General features: G+C 45.7%; 1 protein-coding gene across 2 annotated transcripts in view; it reads left to right on the plus strand.

The window, feature by feature from the left end:
- NPFFR2 (neuropeptide FF receptor 2) overlaps nt 1-7,432 on the plus strand; it is a 48,891-nt gene extending 41,459 nt beyond the window's left edge. Inside the window, exons 2-4 of one of the 2 annotated variants that reach the window (XM_081877045.1) lie at nt 1,448-1,787; nt 2,943-3,042; nt 6,053-7,432. In XM_081877045.1, the coding sequence (XP_081733171.1) occupies nt 1,460-1,787; nt 2,943-3,042; nt 6,053-6,899 (1,275 nt within the window). In that variant the 5' untranslated portion in view covers nt 1,448-1,459 and the 3' untranslated portion in view covers nt 6,900-7,432. Of the gene's footprint in view, nt 1-1,442; nt 1,788-2,942; nt 3,043-6,052 lie in introns of both variants that reach the window. The other variant, XM_081877044.1, reaches the window with a different exon arrangement.
- Nucleotides 7,433-10,489: the final 3,057 nt, after the last annotated feature.

Genomic DNA, 10,489 nt, shown 5'->3' on the forward strand with positions numbered 1-10,489 from the left:
GTACCTATGGAGGTGCTGCCTCTTCAGCATTTAGCTGAGGTTGCTGGATGTATCAGTGCCAGCTTCCATGGTGTTAGGTACCATCTATAGATAAGTAGATATCTATAGATATAGATATAGATATATAGAAAGGGACTCTGTGGGTTGAACCACAGAGCCTAGGACTTGCTGATCAGAAGGTTGGCAGTTTGAATCCCTGCAACGGGGTGAGCTCCCGTTGCTCGGTCCCTGCTCCTGCCAACCTAGCAGTTCGAAAGCACGTCAAAGTGCAAGTAGATAAATAGGTACCGCTCTGGCAGGAAGGTAAATGGTGTTTCCGTGCGCTGCTCTGGTTCGCCAGAAGCGGCTTAGTCATGCTGGCCACATGACCTGGAAGCTGTACACCGGCTCCCTCAGCCAAAAAAGCGAGATGAGCGCTGCAACCCCAGAGTCGGTCATGACTGGACCCGATGGTCAGGGGTCCCTTTACCCTTTACCTTTATAGATAAGTTACAGAGAGAATTCTCTTCTTTTGGCTGAGATAGACTTAAATGGTAGTTTGAAACACATTTTTGACCATTGGACAGAATTTATTTTGTATCCTATGTCATGCTCCCATTGATCTTTAATCATGGTTTGTGTGGGGGGTTGTACTGTCTTGAAGTAGTATTTTGTATAATGTAGATACCACTCCTTTGCTCTGTTCCTCTGCTGTTAGGAGGAGTTTTTCAAAGTTAGTCAATGGCCTGATGTTGCTGGGTTGTCAAAGAAGGCTTGTACAGTGGTACCTCTGGATGCAAACGGGATCCGGAGCCCCGTTCGCATCCTGAGTAGAACGTAACACGCGGCTGTGCGTCTGCAGGTCGCGTTTTGCCGCTTCCGCGCATACATGTGACATCATTTTGAGTGTCTGCACATGTGCGAGCGGCGAAACCCAGAAGTAACACGTTCCATTACTTCCGGGTCGCTGCGGAGCGTAACCTAAAAATGCTCAAGCTGAAGCATATTTAACCCAAGGTATGACTGTACAGTAGTTGGTGGTGGATCAGCCAGTGTATTGGAGTGTCCCGTAGTTTGTCTTGCATTTCCCATGTTACACTATATGTACTTTTTCTTGTTTGTTTTGTAACACAAGTAAATTGTTAATAAAAACCAATTTTTAAAAAAGAGGATTAGGCAAATTCAAAGAGGCTACCACTATCAATGGCTATTGGCCAAAATGGAGGCTATGCTGCACCTCCAAGAACCTCCATGGGTTTCCCATAGGCATCTTGTTGGCCGCTGAGGGAACAGAAATCTGGACTAGATGGGCTATTGGCTTGACCCAGCAGAGTTCATCTTATCTTCTAGTTTTCTGATATTTTATAGGGTATACTATCTTATCATACTAGGTACAAGACACATTTTAGAGTTCCAAGATGCATTCCCTTTCCTCACTGACTCCATTTTTCATTTTTCTGCAGTCAAGCACACTTTTAACATGGGCAAGAACCTGGACTCCAGTCCATCTGTCAGCGGACCTCCCGTGAGAAATTGCAGTGGACATATAAGCAGCTGCAACATGGAGACCAACATTTCCTATGTGGGTTTCTACCTCCATCAGCCGCTCGTGGCTGCAGTCTTCATCATCTCCTACCTTCTCATCTTCCTCCTGTGCATGATTGGCAATGGAGTGGTGTGTTTTATCGTGCTGAGAAGCAAACATATGCGCACTGTCACCAACCTCTTCATCCTGAACCTTGCTGTCAGTGACCTGCTAGTGGGGATATTTTGCATGCCCACTACCTTAGTGGACAACATCATATCAGGTAAATCTTGTCTCTAGCTTGTGTCCAATGAAGTCATGGGAGAGGAACCACCACTGATCATTGGCCATGCTGGCTAGGGCTGATGGGGGTTGGGACTCCAGCAATATCTGTAGGACCATAGATTCCCATCCATGGACAACATCATACTCAGATCCATCCCTGACCATTGGCCATTCTGGCCGGGAATGATGGGAGTTGGAGTCCAGCAACATCTGGAGGTCCATAACTTTCCCACCATGAACAGCGTCATACTCATAGCAGACCACGACCAGCATTCCAAACCTAGGTCAGGGTGAGGATTGTGTTGCCCTCCAGGTTTTGCTGGATTCCCATTCCCATCATCACTGACCACTGGCCATGCCAGCTAGGGCTGTTGGGAATTGGAGTCCAACAACATCTGGAGGGCCACAGATTCCCCATCCCTGAACTAAGTCATACTTAAAACAGACTCTTGAAAACAGTCCCACAAACTAGTCATGACTTAATGCATAGTAGATCCATTGAAAGTAATGTATCTGACACAGGCTGCATTTAGACAGCACTTTATTTCATTTTCCTGGCATTTCCTTACCTGGTAATTTCCATTTTTTATGTGCTCTTTCACACAGCATAAAAGACACCTCTGGAAAACTAGTGGAAATTTAGCATTCGTTTTTGTATTATTTATTTCCATGAAAAAACCCATTTGCAGCCCCATTCACCTGGAAAATCATGTGAGTTCTGCAGTGTAATTTCACATGATGAATAAAAAAATTTCCAGTAGTATTCCAGCATAGAGTTCTTTCCCACTATTTAAAATCTAATGCAGCATGATGGTATATTAATCAAAAAGCCATGCTTTTGTAATCCATCAGGTCTTGCAGTGTAAAAAGTATGTTAGAATCCAGGATAGAAGCACTAGGACTTCAACTAGGAGAACTAATGCAATAATCCACAAGTTGGGTTCATTAATTTCTGTGGTTCATAATAAAGTTTTGTTGAATACCACCCATTGATTTTAGTGGGAACTAAAAGACCCTCTCACACTCCACTTCATACTGTGTATGTTTAAACATACCTGACAAGCACCCTGTTTAGCCCCAATGTGTCCTTTCCTTTTGATATGCTATGAAAGCAGTTTCAATATCTGAAAACCATTTTCTTTTCAAACTCCAGGATGGCCCTTTGGGAATATTGCCTGCAAAATGAACGGAATGGTCCAGGGAATATCTGTCTCGGCTTCTGTCTTCACTTTAGTGGCAATTGCAGTCGACAGGTATGTCTCTGTAACAGCCTGGAAATGGATATAGAACACATAAAATGTCAGTCATACCAATTGTCCAAGGTTGCTTTCTTTGTAAGCCTCTTCAGTTATTGTGCAATTATGCGCTTGTGCAGTAGCGTCAGGAAGAAATCTGGTGGGACAAGACAGCACAATTATGCAGTGGTGAGCTTATTGCTCTGTGAAGGAGCTTTTCAGAACATGTGGGGTTTGTGGCCTTCTTTTGACTGATGTGAGAGACTTCCTCCGCAAACCTATTGTGATTCAAGCTTTACAGGAAAAGAGGCAGAGAGAGAGAAGAGGTGGGGATTCCAGGCGTATCAGGGTAAATGCACAGTTTAGCAGGACGCAGAGTTTATGACTAAGAAGCCTTAGCATCATGATGGAGCTCATGAGGTCTTAGGCTCCACCTGCGACATTTCTACATCGGAACATAGGAAGTTGCCTTATACTGAATCAGACCATTGTTCCATGCTGGTTGGCATCCTCAAGGTTTCAGGCAGAGGACATTCCCAGGCCTAACTGGAGATGCTGGGGATTAAACTGGGACCTTCTTTATGTGAGCCTGATGTGCCATCACAGTTCTTCCTCTAGTCAAAACAAAATAAAAAAATTCCTTCCAGTAGCACCTTAAAGACCAACTAAGTTAGTTCTAGGTATGAGCTTTCGTATGCATGCACACTTCTTCAGATACCTGAAGGTATCTGTGCATGCATACGAAAGCTCATACCTAGAACTAACTTAGTTGGTCTTTAAGGTGCTACTGGAAGGAATTTTTTTATTTTGTTTTGACTATGGCAGACCAACACGGCTACCTATCTATAACTGTAAATATGGAAAGCTCTTCCTCTAATCACATACCAGCTTGGAAAGACACGTATCCAAGAGCAAGGCTGAGAGGAGGGGTGAGAAAGAAATTTGATAAATAAATAAACCAGCCATGGTAGCTTGTCCAATCAGAGCAGAAAGTTCTGGGCTAGATGGTCCAATGGTCTGAGTCTGTTTCTCATCTTTGATGTAGTGCTAAACCCAGGCCAGCCAATACGATGTCCTTCAGAAGTTGTGAGACTTCAACTCCCACATTGTTGTTTAGTCGTTTAGTCATTTCCGACTCTTCATGACCCCATGGACCAGAGCACGCCAGGCACTCCTGTCTTCCACTGCCTCCTGCAGTTTGGTCAAACTCATGTTTGTAGCTTCGATAACACTGTCCAACCATCTCGTCCTCTGTCGTCCCCTTCTCCTTGTGCCCTCCATCTTTCCCAACATCATGGTCTTTTCCAGGGAGACTTCTCTTCTCATGAGGTGGCCAAAGTATTGGAGCCTCAGCTTCAGCATCTGTCCTTCCGGTGAGCACCCTGGGCTGATTTCCTTAAGAATGGATAGGTTTGATCTTCTTGCAGTCCATGGGACTCTCAAGAGTCTTCTCCAGCATCATAATTCAAAAGCTTCAATTCTTCTGCGATCAGCCTTCTTTATGGTCCAGCTCTCACTTCCATACATCACTACAGGGAAAACCATAGCTTTTACCATACGGACCTTTGTTGGCAAGGTGATGTCTCTGCTTTTTAAGATGCTGTCTAGGTTTGTCATTGCTTTTCTCCCAAGAAGCAGACGTATTTTAATTTTGTGACTGCTGTCGCCATCTGCAACGAAGCCAAGAAAGTAAAATCTCTCAATTCCTCCATTTCTTCCCCTTCTATTTGCCAGGAGGTGATGGGACCAGTGGCCATGATCTTAGTTTTTTTGATGCTGAGCTTCTGACCATATTTTGCGCTCTCCTTTTTCACCCTCATTAAGACACGAAAAGGCAGTTATCCATTAAGGAGACGACTCCCACATAGTTTCTGGCAATTGGCCATGTTGGCTGAGATGGGTGGGTGCTATAGTCCAACAACCTCTGAAGAGTACCATATTGGCCACCCATGCACAAAACCATAGTTTAGCACTGTGTTAAGAAGAAGTCTGGCTTTTTCACACCCCTCTCTTCCTCTGGTTTTTGTATTTGTTGAAAGCAGAGCCCACTCCAATTTCCCTCACATCAACCTGAATAATTTTCAGTACTGGCCACAATAACAGTTATTATTAATATTTTCCAGGTTCTGTTAACTTCATAGCATCTTCTTTTATTCTCCCCCCCCCATAAAAATCTGCCATTTTAGTGATCATTGTTTATGATCATAGGCTAATGGCCCTGGAAATGCATAGGCAGAATACAAATGCCCCAAAATAAATAAGTGGGAATAACCCATGTGATCAACCTCCTGCTCAAGGGCGGATTCCTAGGACTGGATTCAACTAATGGGTCCTGCTAGTGGAAGCTCACTTCCTGTTTTCCCTTCTCTCCTTCCCCGGTACCCCATTCCCTTCAACTGGCGGTGGTCAGCAGAACTCACAGAACAGTGGATGGCGGAAGGAGGAGAGGAGCAATTGTGCACTGTCAGAACTTTTGTAACAGGGTGGCATTGAATTCCTTCCTTGATGTTTGGGATTCCACACAAACACATGCGGCCTGAACCTCGCTTTCAACTGAAAGATGTTCCTTTGGAAAATAGCTAGAATGCTTCAGTGAATTCTTCTTTCTGCAGCCTAAAAAGTACCCAGTGTATGAGATAATACTGTTCTTACTGGCTGGGTACAGTACAGAGTCTTCAACATCATGGAACACTCTGGTAGGTGGAGAGGACCTGCACCGATCACTGTCCCGCTCCTCCTTTTTGCTGCCAGAATAAGGGAAGGACTCTAATTCACTGCTAAAGCATCTGTTTTGCATTCAGAAGTTCCTAGATTCAATTCCTGGCATCTCCAGGTAAGGCTGAGAATGTCCCCTATTTGTCCGAAATCCCAGAGAGACACTGTCGGTGTAGACAGTACCAAACTAGGTGCATCAATATATGGCAACTTCCTATTTTCCACTGAGGAGACACGTTGAGAATATGAGACATGCAGAACGGAAAAGCTGTCTGTTTATGGACTTAGAGGTGTTTTTATCTCTTCCTCGCAGGTTCCGCTCCATTGTTTACCCTTTCAAGCAGAAGCTCACCATTTGGACAGCGGTTGTCATCATAGTTGTCATCTGGGTCCTGGCCATTGCCATCATGTGCCCGTCTGCCGTGATGTTGAAGGTGGAAGAATCCCGGCATTTCCAAGTGTTGCTTGGTTACGGCAACAGAACCAGCCCCATATACTGGTGCCGGGAGGACTGGCCGAACCAGGACATGAGGAAGATCTATACAACCGTGCTCTTTGCCAACATCTACCTGGCCCCTCTGTCCCTCATTGTCATCATGTATGCCCGGATTGGGATCACGCTCTTCAACACCTCGTTGCCTGCCTCTGGGAAGCAGGGCCAGGAGCGCCACTCTGTCTGCAGGAAGAAGCTGAAGGTCATCAAGATGCTCATCATCGTGGCATTGCTTTTCATCCTCTCCTGGCTGCCCTTGTGGACCTTGGCGATGCTCTCTGACTACGCTGACCTGAATGAGGAACAGCTGCAGGTCATCAACATCTACATCTACCCATTCGCTCACTGGCTGGCCTTCTTCAACAGTAGCATCAACCCCATCATCTATGGCTTTTTCAACGAGAACTTCCGGCGAGGCTTCCAGGCAGCTTTCCGGCTTCAGCTCTGCTCTGGGGATGGGATGCCCAGGGAAACCTACTCCCAGCGGGGACAGAGCAATGCCATTTTGCCAGCAGCTGATCCACAGGAGCCGGAGCATAGCCTTACATCAGCGATGATGGGGAAGTCAACTCAGAAAGGGAACTGGATGGACAAGACACAGGTTTTAATGATGGAGAACCTCGAACAGGTTTCCAACAACAATGGTGTTAAGCAGGACCTGCTATAAACTACCTCAGCCGTTTGGTTTTGCCAAAAGAGCCATGATATTCAAGCCCTATCTGGCAAAAACATCTGCAGCTGTTTTAGGACTTTCTTGCTTGTACAGTGTATATACGTTTTTGTAATTACATCTGATGGTTAGGGGGTCAGGGGGCAAAGTGGTTTCCTATGCCAGTAAAAACCAGGAATGTTTATATCATAAGCTAGAAATGATATTTGGACCATCTCACTGGAGTAGTCTCAAAGTCCTGACTCTAAGGGAGCTCTGGATCTTAGCAGGATGCAGCCTGTTGCAAAACCTATCAGTGTAAGCTTGACCAGCTTTTATCTAAGACATACTGTCAGTTAGAAGGCCAACACTCTTCAGACTGGGAAATATTTCCTGTTGAAAAGACAATGCTGGGTCACTCAAAACAATCAAAACTCCTGGATATGCCCTAACACTCCATGGCCTTAACATAAACATTTGCCTCTTTTATTAATTATTTTAGAATATATAATTTAGGTCACTTACATGGAAGGTATCATCACCCTGAGAATTCCCTTAGCTCAGGGATGTCCCTTAGTCCATGGCCCTCTGAATGTTGTGAAGACTACAAATCCCAGCATTCCTGACCATTGTGCTGGCTGGGACTGATGGGAGTTGAACAACATCTGGAGGGGGACAGGCTCCCCAGTCTTGCCTTAGCTGGGACTGGGATCTTGCTGCTGACAAAGATGGAAGCGAGGACACTTATTACTGAATAACATTAAAGCTCTCTCTCTCTCTCTCTCTCTCTCTCACACACACACACACACACACACGTGCTTGCACATGGATGCTTGTATTCATATTTGAGTTGCTATCCTGAATGTTCAGGTTGGGTAACACCAGTGGCATAGTGTGGGTTGCCAGTGCCCAGGGCCATGCGGAAGGCTGGGTGGGTGGGAGGGAAACAAGCGGAGTACACATGCACATTCAACTGCCCAGTGGCGTCCACCTCACCCAGGAGATCGCAGCTGTAGAGATAAGAAAAGAGGAGTCGTTACGTTGTCTGGAGTAGACACTTCTTGGTTTGCATGGAGAAGCTGTTTTCAATGGAGCTCAGCAATGGAAGCACACAACTGTACTGAGGCAGTACCGGGTGTTGAAATTTTGCACCCAGGACAAGTGCACTTGTGGGGCCTCCCCCCCCCACGCTGTGCCACTGGTTAACACCTGTTAATGGGAACAACTGGGTCATTGAAATTAAGCAATCTGTCATTTGCTTAACTGTGGCTACCAGCTTACCTCTGTGTAGCTATCACAGTAACTTATTGCAGTACATCAAATATGCCGGTTTCAGAACAAAGGGGGGGGGGAATTAAAACCCACCTTGGCATTTGAGAAGATCCAACACAGTTCTAGGTATTTACGGTCCCTCTCTTCCATATGAGTGATCTAAACCTCCAGAAAGGAAGATTGATAGATCTCTGTTCTAAGCTCATTATGGTCTGATTGAGAAGGCACTAACAGTGCAATCCTGCATGTGCCTACTTACAAATAACCCCCACTAAGTTCTCTGGTCGCGGGACGTGGGTGGCGCTGTGGGTTAAACCACAAAGCCTAGGACTTGCCCATCAGAAGGTCAGCGGTCCGAATCCCCGCGACGGGGTGAGCTCCCGTTGCTCGGTCCCAGCTCCTGCCAACCTAGCAGTTCGAAAGCACGTCAAAGTGCAAGTAGATAAATAGGTATCGCTCCAGTGGGAAGGTAAACAGCATTTCCATGTGCTGCTCTGGTTCGCCAGAAGCAGCTTAGTCATGCTGGCCACATGACTCGGAAGCTCTATGCCGGCTCCCTCGGCCAATAAAGCAAGATGAGCTCCGCAACCCCAGAGTCAGCCACGACTGGACCTAATGATCAGGGGTCCCTTTACCTTTAAGTTCTCTGGTAAGTGGTCATATAGTAGGGATATGGAATGTGGTGCCCTCCTGATGCTGCTAGACTCCAACTCCTATCAGTCCCAGCCAGCATGGGTAATGGTCAGGGATGCTGGGAGTTTGGATCCAACAACTTTGAGGGCCAAAGCTTCAGTATCTCTGGGTATAGGTGTGCAGCCTCAGACCATGTTAAGAACATCATGTACAGGAAAAAGGCAGGTCCCTTGGGTGTGTGGTGTCTCAATTGCTTAAGGCAGCCTTCCCTACCCTGGTGTCAGGTGTTTTATTCTTCACCTCCCTGAATCAGCATAGCTTATGGTCAGGAAGGATGGAAGGGCACCAGACTGGGAAAAGCTGGCTTAAGTCTTTGAGACAAGTACCAGTGTGTTTTACTACTTCTCTAAATTGGGTACCACAAGCTTTTATGCTTTGGAATTGCAGTTCTCACCTCAAGATATGGTGTCCCATATCTTGAGCATCCTTTATAGGTATTTGAGGCAGCAGTTCAATAAATACTGAAAGCATCCTGTGCCTCTGATGTTTACCTTGCTTGCATGCAATTAATATCTACCTATCCCCTTTTGTAAAGGTGATGTATTCCAAACTACAGGTGGTGCACGTCCTTCCTATTCCTTTCTGATATTTGGGAAAGGTTTTCCCTAAGCCGTGACTGGAAAAACAGAACAGTTTTAAATGTTAAGGGTTTATAAAATCACAAAATTTGAAAATAATAATGACTATACTGCTTTCAATTGAGTATATTTGAAGGATTTTAATTTGCATACATATATATTTTCCACAGTTGTATTATGATTTCTCAGAGTTCTGTGGAAGCCTCAAACTAGCTAAAGCCAGTTGTGACTACAGCTACTTTCTTTGCAAACTTACCTGGGAATATGCCCCACTTAACAGAACGGGTGATATACAATTTCTGGACCATTGGGAACCCTGTGCTGGCATCTGTCTGTCTTGGGAGACAAAGGAGGAGTGTACTTTTGGGGGTGAGGTCAAGCTGTTGGAAGTTTGCAGTGCCTGCTGTGGCTGTAGAGACTGATGCTGGAGAGACATGTTTTGTTGCAGCTGGGGCAGATGAAGGCGTCCAGTTGTGCTGCTGCAAATGCAGATACACCAAGGCATTTCTTCTCTGTTTGCTCCTCCCAGCGGTCATTCCTCCTCTGGTCACTGCTATGGATACACAACTCATCTGCCTGTCTCCAGGTGCTGCGATCATCTGCAAGGGTTTCCCACATATGGGAGCATTGATGTTGCCAGCCTTCATGTCACAGGTGCAGAAATCTTTGTAACACAGAGTTGGTCTGCCAACTGGCCTGGTGCCGGACACTGACTTGATCATTGTGAACCCTACAAAACAAATTTCCTGGAGCTGCTGGGGGCTCTCAGAAGCAGGAGAAATAGGCCAACAAAAAATCCCCTTTTCCATGAAGAAAGCCCTCCCACTGGATGAAAAGCCCTTGCTTTGCTGCAAGGACATCAATAGGTTATTGCCTAGTGTGACATGTTTCTGAGTTAACGTGCATAACATGTACTACCAGTATGGTGCCCTCTGGAAGTTCCCATCATCCCTGGCCTTTGACCACCCTGGTTGAGTGTTAAGAGTCTGACATCACCTAGAGGGCACCATGTTGCCAATCTCTGGTGTATGTCAGAAAAGCAACTTCATTCAACAATTAGCAAAG

The sequence above is a fragment of the Podarcis erhardii genome (genome assembly GCF_964252035.2).
Source record: "Podarcis erhardii genome assembly, chromosome: 9".
Lineage (NCBI taxonomy): Eukaryota > Metazoa > Chordata > Lepidosauria > Squamata > Lacertidae > Podarcis > Podarcis erhardii.